The sequence below is a fragment of the Tribolium castaneum genome, chromosome 1 (assembly GCF_031307605.1).
Source record: "Tribolium castaneum strain GA2 chromosome 1, icTriCast1.1, whole genome shotgun sequence".
In the NCBI taxonomy this organism is placed as follows: Eukaryota; Metazoa; Arthropoda; class Insecta; order Coleoptera; family Tenebrionidae; genus Tribolium; species Tribolium castaneum.
In genome coordinates, this window is record NC_087394.1 from 34,815,704 (window position 1) to 34,835,886 (window position 20,183).

Consider the following 20,183-nt stretch of genomic DNA (forward strand, 5'->3'; position numbering starts at 1 on the left):
GAAAAAAAAGAAAGTTTTAAGATTTTTATTAAAAACAAAAAACTGACTCGGATCACTCGGAGCTCGTAAACATAATAAATAAAAATATCTAAGTACATAAATAGCAAAAAAGTGCAGCTGAGGTAAATAAAACAATAAAAGTTGGTTGAAATTATATACAAGAACCCATAGCTGGCAAAAACATTGCTTGAGTAAATTAGCTAGAAGAATATACAAGATCTGTACACTAGTCCTAATGGTATTAAATGGTTTAATATTGCACTTTGTAATATCGCCTCACGGAAAGGCAACGTATCCTAAAAACAAAATTAAAAATTAAGTATCATAATACAACAGCCTAAGTTGGTAATTTCAAAACTCAAGTCTCTTAATTAACTAAGCTGACGCACTTCCATCATCACAAAACCTTCTTGAAAAAATTAGAATCTTCTCTATTCTAGAAACTATCAAAGTTGAAAACTATGTCTCAGCTATTTGTCTGATTCTGGTATTGAATTTGTTGATGAGTATTCGCATAATCCATCCCATAACTGTGGCCGTCCATTTGCGACTGACTATCGGAGTTCGGCTCGATGTTGTCCGATTCGTACTTGATTCCTCGTTTGAATCTGCCATACAGCGACGAATAAGGCAGATTGTAGTGTATGGCAGCCTGGTTTATGGACATGTGCCCCAACCTGAAAACTCCGTCAAAATCGATTGTTCTACCATGGGAAATAAAATACAAAAAATGAAAGGAAATTAAATTATAAAAGTCCGGGTCATACAGGGACCGGCATCGCTTACGCGCGTACAAAAAATCGTGGGTAGCTTTCAGTTTTTAAAATTTTATTGACCTATCAAATAATTGATAAGATACATTTTTCTACCTGATAGAGATTATAATTATTACAGACGCAAATTTTTTATTTAAATGGAAAAGTGCGTTTAATCCACAATGCAAGTGATATTTTTGATCAAGTTCCTTTTTTATTTCTGGCTTTGTCAGGTCAGTAAATCTGTGTATAGGTCAATTAGAATTTGACTTGTTGATCAAAAGTCTTTTTTTTATTTTTGACACAAAATCGTCAAAAATGTCCAGTTAGGTGTGTTAAATTTTAAGAATTTTATTAGCAATGTCTAAACAATGCCGAAATATTTCTAGTTAAGTAATAAATAAATTAATAGCGTATACGACAGAAGATTAAATACACTATACAGAGTTATGATAAAATTTTATTTAAACATAAAACTGATATAACTTTTTTGTTTCAGCAACTTTTTTTAATTTTTTAATGTTTGATTCTTAGCAACCGTATTTATTTGTTGTACTTTTCTTTCTCAAATTGTCAGATTTCATTTATTGTCAAATTTGGTAGTTTGGTAAATCTTTTATACTTATGTATAATTTTATTATTGTATTATTTTATTATTAAAATACAATATGACCAATTTTTGCACAATAGTTGCAAGGTCTGCGATTTCCGCTAACTACATTCAAAAAAATATGATCTGAAAAACTGAAAACTTAACATAAAAATCTAACTTTGAAAAGCTGTATCTCGTGAAAAAAAGGGTCAACAATTTTTTTAACTCAGTTTAATGTCACTTTTCAGTACCCAAAAGATGGTCTGTGACTTTTCTTAAATACCCTGTTTTTTATTTATTGCAATGTTTTCAACATGATAAAATTTTTGTAGAATTTATAGAAGAATTAAGCAAAAGTCGATATGTTTTTAAAAATTTACATTTTAATATTGAAGATCTAACAACAGAAAAATAAATTATTATAAGTCCAGCTTTGAAATTTTCAATATTCAAATGTTAATTTTATCATCTACAAAAATGCCAATTATTTGCAATTTTACCTTAGCAAATCTGAACGATATCAAAAATTGCTGCGTATTTAATCTATTTTGTCGTTTACGCTATAAATTAAGTATTTTTTTTAATCAGCAAAAAATATGTTTCCAACGGCCAAAATCTTAGGACACCTGTATATTTCTATTTTTCGTATAAATCCGTAATAAATACGTATAATTTTTACCGGTCACTGACTGGCCGAGTACTTTAAAACCTAAATCTTTAAAAATATGGAAGGAAATGAAAAAATAAATAAATAAAATAAAAATAAAAATATGGAAGGAAATTGAAACTATATGGGTTTTGTGTTTGCGTTCGCAGACATTTGGTGACGCCTCCTAATTTTTACTCCCCCGTGGGTGAACTCACCTAACAGCCTCCAGTGCCTCCCCCATGGCATCCTCGGACCACGGCGTCGGATTCGACCTTGAAAGTTCAATCCCTTCGCGCTTACATCGTCCATAAAGTGTTCCCGTAGGAATTCCGAACTCAGTCGAGGCTTTTTGTACGGACGTTTGACCTGATCTAATCGATTCTAAGGCCTTTTCGAGATCTTCAGGGGTCCACGTCGTGGGGGCGGCGTTAAATGGGGCGGCTAACCTGATGCCTTCACGGCGGGCTATTTTGTACAAAGTGCTACTGGGAATACCTAAAACCACAATCACCCAACGCAACACCAACTCGATCAACACTTACCGTAAGCTTTACTCGCTTTATTGGCCGAAATCGTTCCAGTCCTCAGCGCCTCAAGTGCACTGTTCAAGTTTTCTTCAGTCCATGACTTTGTCGGTCCTTCTTTCTTTGGCGTATCTATACCTAGTCTATGCGCTCGCTGCCAGAGCGTCGTGGAGGGAATACCGTAAGTTGCTGAAGCCTTTAAAAAAAGGAAGGGTTATTTTTTTACTGTAATGTAGTTGGGTACCCACTTTTGTTAGGCTCATATTGTGGTTTCTTAAAGCATCTAAGGCCATGTCCATGTCTTCCTGAGTCCAAGTTTTCGGGCCTCCGCCGTGCGACCTCGGCGTGTGATGCAAACTGTCTGAATGCCCGTTGTTTTTTAATGCAGGTACTTCGTTGCTACTTAATTCTAATCTATTTGAAACTCCCGGCATCATGCCCATCAGTTCTGGAGTGACCATCATCTGGTGCATACTCTGGTCGTCCTCGTGACTGTCCATGGAATGGTCAGGGCCGGACATGTGTGAATCCATCTCGAGCAAAGAGTCTTGGTCGTACGATCGCAACGTTTCAAATTTGATATCGGCCTCTTTTTTGATATCGCAGTATTTGACATTCGAGTCGGACAAATCGGTTCGGTGAATGGTGTTGGTGAGGAGGGTACGAGTTGGTGAATGGTCCTGCATGTCCACGTGACCCACGGGGATCGCCGAAGGCGCAGGAGGCTCTGGAGGGAAGTCATCTGTGTCTACCCCAAACTGAGAGAAGATCGTCTGCAGGTCAGCGCAATTCCAAGAGGAAGAGACAAAAGGGAGCGGAAGTTAGTTTGTTAGTTGGAAAATTATTACACTAGTCTACAGTATATCTTGTGCCTCAGGTTTTTTGCCAACAGATCTTACAGTAACTTACTTACTTTCGAGCTTAATATCTCATGAATATTAGAATGCACATATTTTAGGAGTAAAAATATGTAATTTAAAAATAGCTTGATCCAAATTTTGAAAGTATTTAAGCAGTCTCCTGTGTTGCTAAGCAGCATTTGTGCACCCCTGTAAAAACTGTCTAAAGTGTACGCGCTATACACGTAGAAACGAAGACATTTTTTAGATTTTTTTTATAGAAAAAGCATGTAAAAATTACGTTTTCAAGACCAGAGTTGTTACATTAATTGGATTTTAATCTTTACTTTGTAAAATATATGCATTTTAAATTTGAGATATCAGGCTCTAAATTCTTAGGTGAGTCACCCTGTACATGCAACAACAGACAAAAAGTGAAAATGTGTAAACCAGTGTTCCTAATCTAATGTTAGTTGGTTTTATAATAAATAATAAAAGTTTTGGGCATTTTTTGCATTACCTGTCCTGTCAAAATCCCATGACTGCTCATGTTGAGTGGTTTTACTTGTTCAGGCTCCGCCCTTTTTCTCTTGTGATCATTTAAAGCTACTGGCATATCATGTTCCTCGTCTGAAGAATGTGCTTCTAAACTACCATTATCTTCCTTATCCGATGTATTGTCTAAGTGTGGTTTCTTCTGTTTGTATCTTCTGTTATTGTCTTGAGGCTTGAATTGCTTAGGTGATGATGATTTCCTAACTTTGGAAAAATTTTTGGGAAAATACTGAGGCTCTAATGGTGAATTCTCTTTTTCGTCGGGGGGTTCACACAGGCCTTTGATTTTCAGCTGGTCGGCCGTCCGTAGAAGAGACTGTAATAATAACAGTAAGAATAATAGAACTTTACTGAAAAAAAAAATAAAAAAACATAAAAACTCGTGGGGCGAAGTCTAGCTGAAGGCTACTGAATTCAAACCCAAAATAATTAAATAAAAAATATAAGAAAAATTTAAAAATTAAATAATACAGAAAATAAACAAATAACTACAGAGAAGTACAAAACGAAAAGTGGAAAAATTTTATATATCTAATAAAAAAACAAAACTAAAGAAAATATACAAAGAATGAAAATGAAAATTTAAGCCAAAACTGTTACACAACAGTTATTTTAGATTTTCTGTAATTTGTATATTATTTGGGATAGTAGGTCTAAGATTAAGCAATATTTCGTAAATGATGTAAAAAAGATTTTTTTAGGGCCATATTAACGTAAAATCATGAGTCCGAAATGATCAGTTGAATCGGACACAAGAATTGTTTTTTTTTATTAATAACAATATTTCACTGATTTTTAATTACCTCCCTAGTATTATTGCTAGCGAAGCATATAATTACACATTTATCAGTATTAAATATAAGTTCATTTGCATAAACAATTTCGAAAATAGTTCTAATAAGTCGGCATTAATTTCTAAACATAAAAGTTAAAGTCGTCAGTATAGGCACGATTCATTGAGTTTGTCCTTGTTTCCAACAAAAAGAAAAAAACAAGAATAGACCTTTGGGGAACTTCTGATGTAATTGTTCTAAGATAAGAGAAGGAATTGGCTATCATAACTTTCTGAAGGCAAGAATTTAAGAAATTCAAAGAAATATCATCGAAACCATAAAATTTATGTTTGGCACATAACAGAGAGTAGTCAAGTGAAACTAGTACTGTGGACTGTAGCTTTACCTTTATCAAGATCTTTCAAGGAATCATCAGAACAACGCCCCAGACAGAGATTTTTTCTAAAACCTGACTGATTGTTGTTAAGGATATTGGCTGATATTAAATAGTCATAAGCAAGTTTTTCCAAAATTTTCGAAAAAACAGACAAGATACGGCTTGGTCTTAAGTCAGAACAGAAAGTTGGCTCTTTAACTTTAGGTGGAAAGTATCCAGATTCAAGGCAACAATTTATTAAATGTGTCACATATTTGGCAAAAGTAGGAAAAAAAAATTAATCACGTATGTAATCTGTAAAAAATGAAAAGTTGTTTTGTCAATTTTCGCAACTCGTTTAACTTTAGCTTAAAAGTGAATAGATTTAGTTCGTTGCGTCCATTTTGTCGCCCCATCTGTGGAGTCGGCGTCCCAATTGTCGTGCAATTAATTCCCGTCTTGTCCCGTTTTGACGAGCGGGAAAAGGAAGCTCACATACACATATAAGAGAAGCCGTCCTTGAACCCGGTATTGATTGGTCCAGACACCGCATCACTTTCCCCCAATGCGTGCCCCGGAGCCTAAAGCCGAATGCCGCTCGCCAGGCAACCCTCCGGATTAGTCCGGGGATCGTCTGGGAGTCCGCTCCAAGCCAGCAAAATTCCGAAAAAAATAACCCGGTTTTGGGGAGCGCTGCGGCTTTTAATTCGTCTTGGAGCAATCGATAATGAGTGTCGCTTTTGCGGTCGCAGTTTTATGATGGAGTGGCGTCCCGGAGCTGGCGAGCGGCGAAGGAAGTTGAAGGATAGACAGAAGAAGGGAACAGCGGATGGATATAAGGACCAAAACAGAGACGCTAATGCGGCGGCGGCGGCGGCGCGCGGGGGCACAGAAAGTGCAAGCATGCATGCAAGTGCACATGCACTGTGTACTTACTTGCGACCTCGACGACCTTCAGTGAATTCCGGGGAAAGCGCAAACTAAGACTGGCCAGAGAGTGAGCCTACGGAGGGATGCTGCTACCCCGTGATAGATCGAGAGAAATGCTCGGCGCACGCACTACTACAACTTCGGTTTTAATTGGGGCTTTTTGCAGACAAGGACTGCCATTTTTTGCACTCGCTCCTCGTCCTTGCACGGAAAATTGGAAAATGTCGGACGGTCGCGCAAAATTGAAAATGCGCCGCACATTCGCTCTTTTCCAAAACGAACGCGAGCCGAAAACCGAAAATGGAAATTTGTAATTATGGCTCATAAGAAAAACCGGACGACATACTCCAAAGAACGGGAGAACCAACGAAAGCAAATAAGTCAACAAATTAGGGGCGACTTTAGCTGTTTTCTCATAAAACTCACACTTCCTTGATAATTCGAAAGAGTTCGCCAAGTTACACACTTGCACTAACATAGGAGCAAAGAAAACAGAATATAAGGCAGAAGAAACCCGATTATAATATTATTCTTGCCACCGAAAGAACTATATTTTACAGAAAACTTAGTTGTTGTTGATTTTCTAACAGTAGATTGGGAATAAAGCAAAGAAAGCCATCAGTTGATCTTATTTTTGATGACATATATTCGAAGCACTTTTAACTTGATGATCTATCTAAAAAATCGAGGGGCTTTTTTGTGTTATCGGAAGCTAATAAATGATGACGGAGTTATGAGCACATTAAAAAGTAGTCCCACAAACAAGTTAGATGCTTTATATAACTTTCATGTTTGTTTCCTACATTTCTATCCTCGGCTACTAGACGCTAAAGCCTTAACATGACTATCACTTTATCATCACAAGTGGCGTTGGTAAGGTGGGCAGAACAACATAAGAAACACATACCTAAGCAGTCAATTTAATAAAAAAAATACATATAAATAGAGGATTCACATAAAGCCAAATAATTTTTTAAGACGTATTTATATAATCATTTCTACTTTCTTGTATATTCAGTCTAAAATCTGTAGACTTGTGCTGATTCTTTCTTTCTTGTTCTTCCTTGGTTATTCCCGAGGTCATTCCTTTGTTTTATAATTTGACACATTTAGAATTGAATAATTAGGGGTGTAGTTCAGTTAAAAAATGAGAGGCAGTAAATTAGGTAGTGGTATTCGGAGATAAAAATTAAACAGACAAGCAAGATAAAAAGTAAAATAACCTCATTTAAAACTGTGTCTAAATAAAAAAGACGACATTAATCCAAAATTTGACCAGTTCTTTGGTTTCCACGTAATTTTAAAGTGCGAAAATGTGTTAGATAACGAATTTTTCAAAAAATGTGTAAAATATAAAAACTTTCTGATTGCAAAGAAAACAGAAGTGGGCACGAATGCTTAACTTTATCATTTTCAGCTTTAAAAAGAATAAAAAGTATCAAATTATTACTATTAAATATTTTTTAACCAGCTTTCAGTCTTCCTTCCACCACTCAAGTGTGTTAGAGTCTTAGTTACATTATTGTTTGAAGACTTGTTTAATCGGAAGACAAGGGAATTTATACGGTGCGTTTAAAAAGTCTTTAGATCAACTCTTGCTGTGGAGTTTAGATTGACAGATTTTTATTTTCTTTGATAGATTATCGTTTTATTCTGTTCACTTGCGATTTTCTCCAACGCCAGTATTATCGTATGTAGTAATCGTAAGAAATCAACATAAATTTCACAGCAAGAGTTGATCTAAAAACTTTTTGAAGGCACTGTACTTTTGAAACGTCATTAAAGAATATCTCAATAGACTCTTTTTTATTTAGAACCTTTTTCATAAATTATTAAATTAATAAATACTAATACAAAGATGGGCGAAAAAATGTATTAGTACATCAACAACTACCTCAGAAAAGGCATCATTTTTTAATTTTTTTTTTCGAAATTCAGCTTTATTGTCTAATTGAATCCAAACTTTTGCTAAGCTTAAAATTTTGTTTTTGTGAAACTATGAAATTAATTACGGTGTCAGGAATCTTAATCATGTAAAACTATCAACAAAATCTAGAGACTGTTACATCTTGCTAAAGCTTTAGCACAAATACTTTATACATTGTTTCCAAATAGTATTTATTTAACACATAGATTTTCTACCTTAAAGAAGACTGACAGAATCAATTTAAAAAATATTTCCCGTCCTTTCAGCTGTGTACTGACGACAACAGTAGAATTAATTTCTTGAAAAAACCTTTAAACAGATTAGATTTATTTTCTTATAACTTTCCAAGATTCCGTCTTTAGTTAGTTACTTAACGCCGACTTAACTCGCAAAATGAGTTAACTGCCCCCATTTTTCGCGGCTTTAGGAACTTGCGTTCCATTTTTCATTTTCCTTTAGCGTCCATTTCCCGGCCCTGTTGGTCAATTTCCTTCCGTATTGTCTCGATAAGACAATGTGGCGATTAACGCAACGCATTGTTCACGTGGTGTGCCCTAAGAGATGCTGTGTAGGTCGGAGGGAGCGAAAATTCTCCCCGAGCTCTCCGCGACAATAAAAATCAATCGCGGCCCAGCTCCAGACTGATGTTTTTAGAAACGGGAATAGGCCGAGCCTTGCATCCTGCAGCAACAGCAGGATCTCCCCTCGAGCCGCATTCTGTTTTTTTTTTGTTAGAAATCTCACATTTTTAAAATGACCTCGAATCGCATCATCTGTTGCCGGTGAGAAAAATCCGGACGATGTGCTTGATCGTGTGTGCATGCACATAAAATACAAAATAAACAGATTTGGAGATGTAGGTCAAGACGCGGCGAATGCCATCAAAGAGAAATTAGAAAAGTTTCACTCGCATAAAAGTCTGTATGCAGTCGGCCGATCGCACTTTCCTCTTTCACATTTTGTCGCCCGTTTTGTGTCTTTTTCCCCGCATTTACATCTTGGGGAATGGCGAGATTAATGGATTGGCGCATTTTCACATTCTCTTTCCATTGGACAAGTCGAACTTGCCCGAATTTCGATAACAGGCAGGTAATCGGTTTTTACCCATTTTTTTATTCTTTAGATTTATTTTAGACGAACGGAGTCGAATGGTAAAGAGACGAATAATTAAAACGTGGTTCTTTAATTGTTATAAATGATTAAAACATTTCTTTTTAAATAAATAAACAGATTGGTATAAATATAATCTACAACAGCAATCGGCTGATTTACATAATATCCACCTACTCAAGTTTTGTTCAAATATAAAGTATGACAAATCGTATAAGTGAGGAAGAAACTTTGCTAAACTTTACAAGCTTTACCGCAAGCTATTTATTTTCACAGTAAGTTGTTAAACTGTTAAAATCAAATGTTAAAATAATTTATTGCCTAAAATTTGTCAACAAAGTTTAACCAAAGTATTTGACGCTTGCTGTCTTACGAGATTTTAGTTTTTAAAAGGAAATATATCCACAAATTGGACGTTTAGAAGCCTGAAGCTTCTTCTTCCCGTTTAGGAATAGTATATTATTATACGAGTTTTATAAGACGGTCTACTGTGGTACGAATGGTTTTGGAGCACGACGAAGGAGTGCCACAATTAAGACTTATAAAACGAGTGTAATATACAATTTTTTCTACTTCCTCTATTTTCTCTTAATTTTGTTAATTATTCGGGCTCTATTAATAAATGACTTGACGCTTTGACATATCACACACTAAATTAAATAACAGTGATGACTGATGACAGTGATGACTGATGACACCCAGCCCAGCACTGCCAATAAAACTCTAAAAACTTTACTAAAAGGAATTGCACAAAAGTTCTCTTTGTGAAACAATGTGAAAAAATATGTTCTGTTGTGATTACGTAATTTAAATATTTAATTTAATTGTAAATAAAACACTTACCTGCTTGTGAAAATAATTTAAAGTAATTTTATAAAGGCAAATGATAGCACGAAATTTTTTAAAGCCCGAAATTGATTACTCGGAAAAAACGAAACAAGATATTGAATCAAAAGAAAAATCATCATTTCCGTCCTGGAGGACAAACTGCTGTTGCTTCAACTGTTAACTGTATCGATTTTTAAGCTTCCTTAAACGTCCTTATCCTGTTATTCGCTTTGAGAACGCATTCGTGCTTTTCTTATGTGTTTGATAAAACAAATTAGAGCCACCAGAAAAGGATGAATAAAATATAAGTCTAATCAATGTATTTGTTAATTTATAGAACAATAAGTTTAGGAATCGTGAGACAACATATCGCCAGTAAAGATAATTATAGTCATATCAATAATCCCATTGTTGGTTTCGTCCAATTTTCCACGTCAGTTAATTTTGTTTGTTTCCAGAAAATTAAAAACAACAAAACTACACATTGTAGGCTGACAAATGCACCACCTTCCCATTCAATAATTTATTAAACTTATTTTAAAAATAAAAATAAAACCGCCCCTGCATTAATTTTCCTCAATTACGTCGAACAAAACACGCTTAAAAAACTCGTAAATGTGTTTGGAAAGTAAATGGCCATTCACCGAATTTCGTGAAAGTGAATCCGGCAATTTTCTTTTCGCGTCTCTTTGCTACAGTTTCCTGCCGAGAGGAAAATCACCCGGAGCCGCAGTTCCGGGAGCTTATCGAAGGGCTTTAGCCCAGAGATGGCGCAAACGTCAAGCTCCTGCAGCGTGCTTTAGCTAAAAAGACCGCCAATTCTTACCGCAAAATCGATTAGAGGAAAAAATCTTCGCATCAAATTGAAGATCCCAGCCGTAAATTAAAAACATCGAAAATTAGCAAAAAAAGTGGCGAGAACAATGCAACGAACCGACGAAAACAGAGATTCTCATTGTGTAAAACGGGCACGTAGGTTTCCTTTCTATTATTACACAAAGAAAGAATAAACAATGGCCGATTTCTTTACGTGAACGCAACGCGCGTCGCCTTCTCTCGGATGGAGAAAAGTAAAGTAGTTTTCGTCATTTCAGTACCTGCAATTCAGTCTGGGAAACGTCGATTTCTCCTTTGTAGACGAATTCTATGATAAATTTCAAGTCGGCGTAACAGACATCCTGCGGCATTATGATCGTCGGATGTTTGCATGGATTCTCTAAAAGGAGCTTCTGGAAATATGAGGAACAAGCAGACAGCACCACCTGAAAGAAAAAAAACACGAAATGTGAAGAGGGGAAAAGGAATGAGGGCTTGTTTGCATTAGGTTACATACGAAGAACACGGGCGGCAACCAGTGGCGCAGATTTTCCGAATTTATAAAAAAAGTCGCCAAAAAATAAAACGAAAAAGTTAAAATTGACAAAAACCGCTGCCAAAGAATTCAATTGATTCGCTGTCTGTGATTAAAAAGTAACTAAAGTAGAAATATCAGAAATAGAAATAGAATCAATAGCTGATAAATTAATTCACAATTATCTACGGGTACAATAAAAGGAAACAGTTTAAGTACAAAAATATGAGTTAAATGTAAAATCAATGTACAATAAATATTATAAAAGAAACAAAATTACGTTTGAAAAACACAAATTTGCTTTAAAAAAAGTTACTATTCCATAAAACATCTCATCAAACTTTAAGTTTATATTTGCTTTAATTAATAAAATTAATAAATTAATTAATTAATTAATAAAAAAACAAAAAAACTCGAACAAGTCAATTTAATTTTTTTTAATACTTCATTTTGACAGTATAATGACATTTCTGACGTCAATAATTTGTTAGTAATGATTTCGTGACGTTATTTTTTATTAATTTTATTTATTTTTATTAAATTTTTTTTGATAACTGACATTTTTATTTTATCATTGCAATATCAACAAAACAAATTCCCGAACTTCACAGGAAAAATTAGAATATCTTCCAGAATATAAACAACCACGTTGGCTACAAGAATATAAAAATAAAGAAAAGAAAGCCCAAAAAAAATCAACAATAAGAAAATTATTCTTAACTCACAAAATCCCACTATACTGAGGATTTTTTTTTAAATTACTAAGAACAATGATATGAATTTTGTGCATTACTTTTGGTTCGTCCTTATAATGCAAACATTTGTATTATGTAAAACACTCACTTGAGCACCAATTTATTCCTATTTAAGCATTCATTAAAAAAACCTGAGATAAATCCAAACATCCATTTTGGAAGAAACCATAAAGAGCTTATTCTCGAAATAATTATTTATTTAACTCGTTTGAGTGTAAATCGGACGTTTTATTTCACGAGTGGATAATCAAGTGACGAGTGAAAACGAGTGGTTTATCATCCACGAGGTGAAATAAATAAGCCGATTTGCACGAAAACGAGTTGAATACAATATTTTATTCTTCGATAAACGACTGGTTTATCATCCACGAGGTGAAATAAATAAGCCGATTTACACGAAAACGAGTTGAATACAACATTTTATTCTTCGGATTAGACTCAACAAGGCTTAATATTGCTTAAAATTGCTAAACATAATCTGACGTTTCGTATTGAAAAATGTCAAACAGTTGTCAAAACTGTCTTAGACAGGAGGAAAACGAAAAATTTTGAGTGTCAAAGAATAAAAAAAAAAAATAGAAATGTCCTCCAACTGTAATTTGTTAATTACTATAATATTTGCATTTTTTGTGAAAAAACTAGCTCATCTAGCAAGATCACGCAGGCCATTGATTACTACTTTTAAAATTATAAAATTATGGGAATGAATTGTAGTCAGTCTGAATAATAGCAACCTGGAAAAGTACATTTTATTTAAATTGCAATGCTTGTCACTTTTCAGTTAGTTGACGATTTTTAATTTTTGACCCAATCTTCGAAACGCCACTGTTCGCCAAAGGTAACACGTATTGAATTTCCCGTCCCTGTCCTCCCCATCAAGTTCCCAAAGTGGTACAGTTGCGCGAAATAAATTTTTGATGGGTACTCACCTTGTGAGCTTTTAGTGATAAGTCGTTACATGCTAACGTGACATCGACGAAGGCTTCATTTTGCAGGAGTTGGTGAAAAACGGAAGTCATGTTACTCTGATAATTGTTCCATCGCAGGCAATAATGCTGGCCAGACATAATTTCTGAAAAAGAAAATTCTCTTTAGTCAAACGTCAGTACGAACGAAGGCCGTCCTCCTATCGCTCCTTATTCCATGCCAGACCGAGTTATTTTTATTTTTCTTTCTATTGATTTTAGTCCTTTTGCTGTCTGTTCCTTGGGTTAGGCATACGCGGTTGTATTTCACGATCTATGCTGGTTTTAACGGTCGACGAGACTTTTCAACGGTTTTCTTTTATACCTGGATTCTCTCCGGTGCCTCGTTCCGTCTTTACCTGTGCTCACGATCCGTCTTTTTCTTCACGAAAAAAATACAACTGCATTAGCAGAAAGCAAAATCCGGCTCGTTTATCACTTTCGTCAACAACATTTAAAAGCGCTAATTAAATCGGTGTTTGCTCAAAATACCGCTGACCGGAATGAAAACCGCACAAAACTTTGGAAAAGACACTAATGCGATTTTTTGGCAAGCCAGAACAACGAACTACATTTAAAGTGCAGCCTGCTTCTGAATAAATGCCGCAACGTCGCGCTTGGTTCGGTAACATAATTCAAAAGCTGATTAGAACTGGCAGGAAAAACTATCATAACACTGAAATAGCATACGAAACGAAACGTTTCAGTTTACAAGGTGTATCGTTCCAGAAAATTAAAACAAAAAATTGATATGTGTCTGACTACTATTTTTAAACAACTGTTTTACTACAGTGAAACCTCCATAACCCGACCTAGCTATTGCAAAGGGTTCTCCGCAGGGCTCTTGATATTATCGAAGTAACCAATTATTTGCCTAATCAAAATAAATAAACAACTGAAATATGTAAATATTACACTATATCATCATAACAAGAATAAATAAATACCGAGATACCTACTCTGTGGTGCATGTGATTTTTTTCAGAATTTGTCTTATAATTAAAATCAATTTTATGTTGTTTTGTGCACAAAATAAGAATATTATATTAGTAATTGTAAATGAAAGAAATGATATAGAGTGAGCCCGTTACCCGATTAAAGAGGTTTTACTGTAATTCTGTTTTGCAAAAAGGCACGTTAATTTTGAGTTTGCCTGTGCTGTTGAGGGTGAATCTGGACTTACGTTTCCTCGCGAGTCTGTTTGGTTATGCACTGCTAATCACACCACAACGAAAATCCGTTTACTTTCTCGAGGTGCTGTTAGATTGTGGTAAGTATGCACAACACGAGGAAAATAAGAATAGCTGCATTATCTGTGTGCACATGCTTGGACGATAACTGATGCCGAAACACAATGGGAGCTAAACGAAACATAAAATCTTTTGAAAATTGAAACAATAAGAAATCAAGGTAATTTATTGCACTTCAAATAATGCATTAAACCGCTGTCAGTTGAACAATCATCATTATCCATTCAACAAGGGAAGTGATGGTCGGTGGCAGGTATACTTTCGATAAGCAGATGTGTCATAGTTGATGGATTTTTGGGATGGTGAGAGAGCGATTTTTCATCGGACGAAGACGGGAAGAATGCTATCGATCGAGAAAATGGGTGGGGAAGAAAAAGAACGAAAGCTTTGTTAAAACAAAAAATTTCGTAACACTAGCGGAAAGTCGAACTAGGAAAAGGAATATCTCGGAGATTAAGAAGTTTCTTTGTTTTTACTTCAAATCCCACACATCAGAGATAATACTGATTTATGTATATGAACTTGCGAGAGTTAGAGAGGCATTTTCAACAGATGGATTATGCTCCTCAGTTTGATAAAAACGTAGTAATGGAGGAAGTGTGTCAATTCGATCGCTGATAATCATTTTGATAGGCTGAAAGCATATTTTCGTGTTATTTGTTACACTCCATCACTTTCCTGTACCATTACCAAATGAAGCTTTACACAAGGCGAGTACAAATAATTACGTAATGCAGAAAAACAATTAAATCAAACCCACCAAACGTTTTTACATTGGTCGCGATTATATCAAGTCGGTTGACGAAATGCGAGTACGTGTTGTCAATCAGTATTCAGTACTTTTATTAACAATCTCATTTTTCGTTAATAACTGATAAGCTCTGAATTTAAACAAAAATATTTAAACGTTCAAAACCCCCACAAACTCAACTTTTTCAGTTTTCAAGAAACAAAAACCCAATATTGTGCTTCATTTTTTTTGTTCTGCCACAGTAAAGACCGCACCGGACTTCGTTGGATTAAACGGAACAAGCTTTCATTTAAAATTGATTTTTTTAATTTTTCCAGTCTCTACAGAGTAACAGATGAGCGTAACACCGTGTCGGCTCCAAATTTAAAACAATTAATTTAAATTCAATTAATTCACTAATTGCTTGGGATAAAAGTTATAAACATTGAGCATCAAATTCTTAATAAGCTGAGAAAAAAAATCGACTAAAATTTTCACAACAAACATGAGAAAAAAAAAAGAAATTTGCAAGATACAAGAATAAAGTAAAAAATAATTTTTTGACAAAAAAACCTCAACGGTTTAGGCCCCAGGACGTTCAAAAAAAACTACGACTACTACCTGTTGTTGACTGTCACGGGAACACTTTGAAGCAATTTAAATCTAAATGCTTAAACGTGGAGTTATGGTCTCGCAAACTTTTTTGAAGAAAATTTTATTCTCTTAGTCCCTTAAACTTTTTTGTATCTTTAACATTATTTACAGCGTTTTTGTATTTCTATCTTTGAGAATTTAATCCTATAATCTTCCAGTAATTTTATTTGTCTTGTGACAGTTATTTTTATAAAAATGCCCACGGACTAGAAACTACCGTTCTTTGAAAAACTCAAAAGGTAAGAATAGAATCGTAAATGAACGCAGTTAGTTGGTACATGTGTACACTGAAGGAAGCTTTTTCACCAGCATTTAGCCTCGTTTTCCTTGATAGCGATTACTATAAATATTCTAATTAATTAAATTAAAAATTAATTTTTATCAATTTAATTTTGTTTTTGAGACATTACATAGATTAAAACGTACTTTTCCATTTGTATGACGCTTTACCATTATGTAATGTTTCCAAGTGTACCATACTCTTCGCCAGACGAGATAAATTTTTGCAATAGTGTTCGTTTTGCGAAATATGAGTTTAGAAAGAAGCCAAAAACCGCCTGGAATTATTGTTGAAAACTGCAAAAAATGAAGTTTTCATATTGTTTGTTTCTGAAAAAGGTGCCTAAATCACGGTGAAAATGTCGCAACTCTTATAAAACCATTAAAATGAAAGGAGTTTTGACTTGTCGCTCGTTTATTTAACTATGTTTCACGTGATATTTACGAATTGAAACACACCAAGGATTTGCAGATTAAGCGACCTTGGTGTTAAATTTTGTCAGTTTCACTTTATGTGCTATTTATCTGGAATTAAGATGAACATAGAGAGTGCTCAAGTTTTCAATTATCTGACAAGGGCATAACGAAACCAAATAATAAACAAGATAAAAAAGAAGTGTTTAAAGCTAGATAACGTCTAGGAGATAAACGCTGTTGCAGTTTGATCCACGGTCGAAAAAATCAAAAATTTTGAATCAAACTCCCGGGTTAATTTTCTTTGACCTGTAGTTGTGCTTATTTATCCTTTTGCGATTACGCACACTCGAACAACGCATGCATGCGTAGCTTTGCGTGGGGATAGGTCGCGCCAGAATGCACTTAATTCAAATTTGAATACTCCGGGATTAAGACACCGGAAAGGCCACTCGCGGCCCGCTTAGATCTTGGAGAAAGCACTGATGGGACTCGCAAGAGCATAAAAAAATGTAGGGCATCCCGTTTCCGGCAAGTCGCATTTAAATCATCCGCATTTCGAGCGATTAGAAATGGGCAGTAACAGGATTCTTACCTGTTTAGCCGTAAATATCCAGCTGACACAAATAAACATGCAAAATAAACACGGTCGCGATGATAAAGAAACAGAATCAAGACGGCAGTGGAAAACGGACTGTGCGATTAGAAGAGACAGGCTCACTATTTTGTTGTGGATCAAATTCGTTTCTCTCCTCTCATCTCTTCGCTCTCTCTTTCAACTTTTCACCGTCCTCTCTCTCTTGGAGCCGCTTCGGCGTGCGCGTCCGGAGAATCCAGCACGCAGCGTTTTCGCTAAGCTTACCCTTCTCCCACATTAACCGCAAAAGCTTGCGCGCTGATTGGCCCAAAGCTTGCCACAGCTGCGCAAGCTCCAGCTGCGCAGCGCTCTGACGTCATCGCCGCTTCGCCCAGACCACTCCGTCGCAGCGGCCGGCGTCCCGATCTCGCCTTCTTCACCGGCCGCTTTCAGTCGGATGAAGCCATTACTACACAAAGCACTGTTTCATGTCGTCTCTGTAAAAAGTCAAACACAAGTGAAAAACCTTATTGTGATATAGTGATAAGTGTGCCAAAACAGGTATTTAACTCGTTCCAGTTCGTTTGAAGTAATTTTCTTTGGCGAAAATCGGCTTTTCCGCGCTTTTACGCCGTTCGAAAATCAGGGCAGGGAAGCTTTGTTCGACACGACTCAAGCTTTTTGTTGTTATTTATGTTTTCCGAAAGCTCGAAAGCTTTTCAGGTCGTGGAAAATCGCGACAATTGGCTTTTTTTCGTTGTTTTAAGGCGTTTTTCGGGAGAGGGAAATTTATTTTCGGGTTTTTGTGATTCGGATCGCCATTTTTCCAGCTTCGTTCGGAAAAGCGGCCATTGTTGGACACAGCCAACGCTTCGCTTTCCCTTCCCCCACCACTGCTGACGTGTGCTTCCGTTAAGCTTCGTGGCGCGTCTCCCGGATCTTTTTTTTTTCTTACAAATTTTCTTTTTTACGTAATAGATTTTTATTGAGGTTTCTATTCGGTTACAGAATAATGGAGGATGACCAACAGTTTTGTCTGAGATGGAACAATCATCAGTCTACCCTTGTGGCAGTCTTCGACACACTGTTGGAAAATGGGACGTTGGTTGATTGCACATTGGCAGCAGAGGGCAAATGTCTCAACGCCCACAAAGTGGTCCTTTCAGCATGTAGTCCATTTTTTGAGGTATTTATTGAGAATTAGTTGAAAAGTCGCATAGTAGTCCAACTTGTTTGAATTACATCACGGTTACATAAAATGAAAGTTTTGCCCACATCATCAAGTTTTTTTCTTTACCAAGTAACAATTTAAATTTCTCGTTTATTTTTATATAATCATCGGGTGAATTAGTTGATTGTGGCAAATTTTATATTTGTGTTTTTGTCCGCAGTCGTTGCTGTCGCGACACTACGACAAGCACCCCATACTAATATTGAAAGATGTGAAGTTCCAAGAACTGAAAGCGATGATGGACTACATGTACAGGGGTGAAGTGAACATATCGCAGGACCAATTGGGTGCGTTACTGAAGGCGGCTGAATCGCTCCAGATAAAGGGTTTATCTGACAACAGAAAGGGGGGAGAGACTGACAGAAAGCCGGCGGCACCGCCACCAGCCCCCTCAAAAAGTCCGCAACCAACGTCGCTTCCAAAAGTACAAGGCCTAACAATAGAACAGCGAAACAGAGACGATAGTAGGGAGGGTTCGCAGTCACCAGGACCCCGAAAGAAAAAAAGGATACGGCGTAAAAGCGAAGAGTTAGATAATCACCATGACGCTTCAAATTCATCAGAATCTCATAGTAATCAAACACCCGCCCAAAACATTCCCACGATGTTACCTGCCTCGAAATTAATCGCCGACGTGCCTGAACCCGTAGAAACCAAATCCGAAATCCTGACGAGGCATAAACAGTCCGACGACGTTCCCCAAGTTCCTATAATAAAAGAAAAAATAGAAACACATACAGAACTGATGCTTGAACCAAAGTCTGAGTATGTTGAAGAAATGAACGAGGACAGTATTGAGGATTTGACGTTGGACGATGATGATATTAGCAATATGGAATCAATGGACGATGGAGCTGGGCCTAGTCATGGCAATGCGGGTGAAGGATCGAGTCAAGGTAATGAATCTTTTTCAAACAACCATTGGAGGAATTCCAGTCGTCGGGCTCGTTTTTGGTTGGGATTCCTCTAGGGATCAGATATTGTTTGGTGGAAATTACGGAGTTGGTTGTTTTTAGATAAGCGCCGGCGCCACTCCAAACCACCAGACAATATCTGTCCTAGCGACGTAACTTGGGCAGAATTTGAGATTGAACCCTTAGCCAACCTCTTGGAAGGCAGCATTCGCAAATACTCGAGACATTCTGTACACAGGGCTCTTGATGCAATACTTAATCGCGGCGAAACCGTCACACAAGCATCAATAGATTTTGGCATTAAACGCACAAGTTTACAGCATTATTTGAAAAAGTTGAATATTAAAATTAAATCGTCTTTCCGTGCTTAAATCTAGTTTTGTTCCATATTTTTTTTTATTTCCACGAAATATATGCTCAAGTTTAATTTATATCAAAAAATTATTTCATTATTTTATTTTTTTACCGGGTTATTCCAGGTTTTGGAGGTTGGCACATGGGTAACCAAAGTCAAGACGAAGTATTTTTGGCCGCACAAGAGGCCGTAGGTGCACATCGTGATTCACAAGGTAAGATTTACGATTCAATTATTACAACTTCTCTGCTGATTTGCATCGACATGTCTTTTAATTCATCCAATACACAATGCATGTCTTCGCAAAATGGTAGGGAAGTTTAAATACTCGCAATTGTCGTAGCAAAATTAACACCCTGAGTTTTCAGTCTCTGAATTTTAATTATTTTTAGTGGTATTTAGTGATTTGTTGCTTTTCCTATCCCTTAGCTTTTGTTTATATGTAGTTGCAAGTAGTTTTTCTTTTTTAATTTTAATAGTCTATCTCCCTTTGCTGTGAAGCGAAATATTCTGCGTTATTGTTTTAATATTGAAAATATTTAGATATTGATCTGAAACTCGTTAATTTCAAAAGTTAGTTTTCGAATTTTTTTTTTATTTATTGAGGATTCAACGTTGGATACCGAATTCACTTTAGGGCTTTTTTTCGTCAAAGGTAAGACACGGGAGATGGGCTTTAAAATCAAAATGTTACCAGCTGAGTTTTCTTATTATACTCGAAAATGAGTTTATCTTTGGTAAACATTTTGGTTTTTGAATCAGAGGCTGCTAACGTCTCGGTGTCTTTAATTTTTAACATTAAATTTTCCTGCTTGTTTTTGTGTTTTTTTTTTTTAATTTTTACTAAGAT

At 35.9% G+C, this 20,183-nt stretch overlaps 2 protein-coding genes across 12 annotated transcripts in view; one reads left to right on the forward strand and one right to left on the reverse strand.

The window, feature by feature from the left end:
- Positions 1 to 11: 11 nt before the first annotated feature.
- On the reverse strand, positions 12 to 17,032 carry LOC660343 (protein tramtrack, beta isoform). 3 transcript variants are annotated; one of them, XM_008192490.3, is made up of 8 exons: positions 16,852 to 17,032; positions 12,894 to 13,036; positions 10,956 to 11,120; positions 3,880 to 4,230; positions 2,769 to 3,278; positions 2,539 to 2,716; positions 2,212 to 2,491; positions 12 to 677 (listed from the first exon to the last, which is right to left on the reverse strand). In XM_008192490.3, exons 2-8 carry the CDS (start codon positions 13,029 to 13,031, stop codon positions 467 to 469), a joined length of 1,833 nt encoding a protein of 610 aa, XP_008190712.1. In that variant the 5' UTR covers positions 13,032 to 13,036; positions 16,852 to 17,032; the 3' UTR covers positions 12 to 466. The 3 variants fall into 3 exon arrangements, with proteins under 3 accessions (XP_008190712.1, XP_971674.1, XP_008190710.1); XM_966581.4 differs by having other exon boundaries at positions 2,769 to 3,293; XM_008192488.3 differs by lacking the exon at positions 16,852 to 17,032 and adding an exon at positions 14,113 to 14,263 and having other exon boundaries at positions 2,769 to 3,293.
- Positions 17,033 to 17,295: 263 nt separating this feature from the next.
- Lola (longitudinals lacking) overlaps positions 17,296 to 20,183 on the forward strand; it is a gene marked incomplete at its 3' end in the record, with an annotated part of 56,018 nt that continues 53,130 nt past the window's right edge. For all 9 annotated transcript variants that reach the window (NM_001163846.1, NM_001163845.1, NM_001163844.1 and 6 more), the window contains 4 exon segments: positions 17,296 to 17,394; positions 17,842 to 18,019; positions 18,225 to 18,960; positions 19,458 to 19,547. In NM_001163846.1, coding sequence (NP_001157318.1) covers positions 17,846 to 18,019; positions 18,225 to 18,960; positions 19,458 to 19,547 — 1,000 coding nt within the window. In that variant the 5' untranslated portion in view covers positions 17,296 to 17,394; positions 17,842 to 17,845.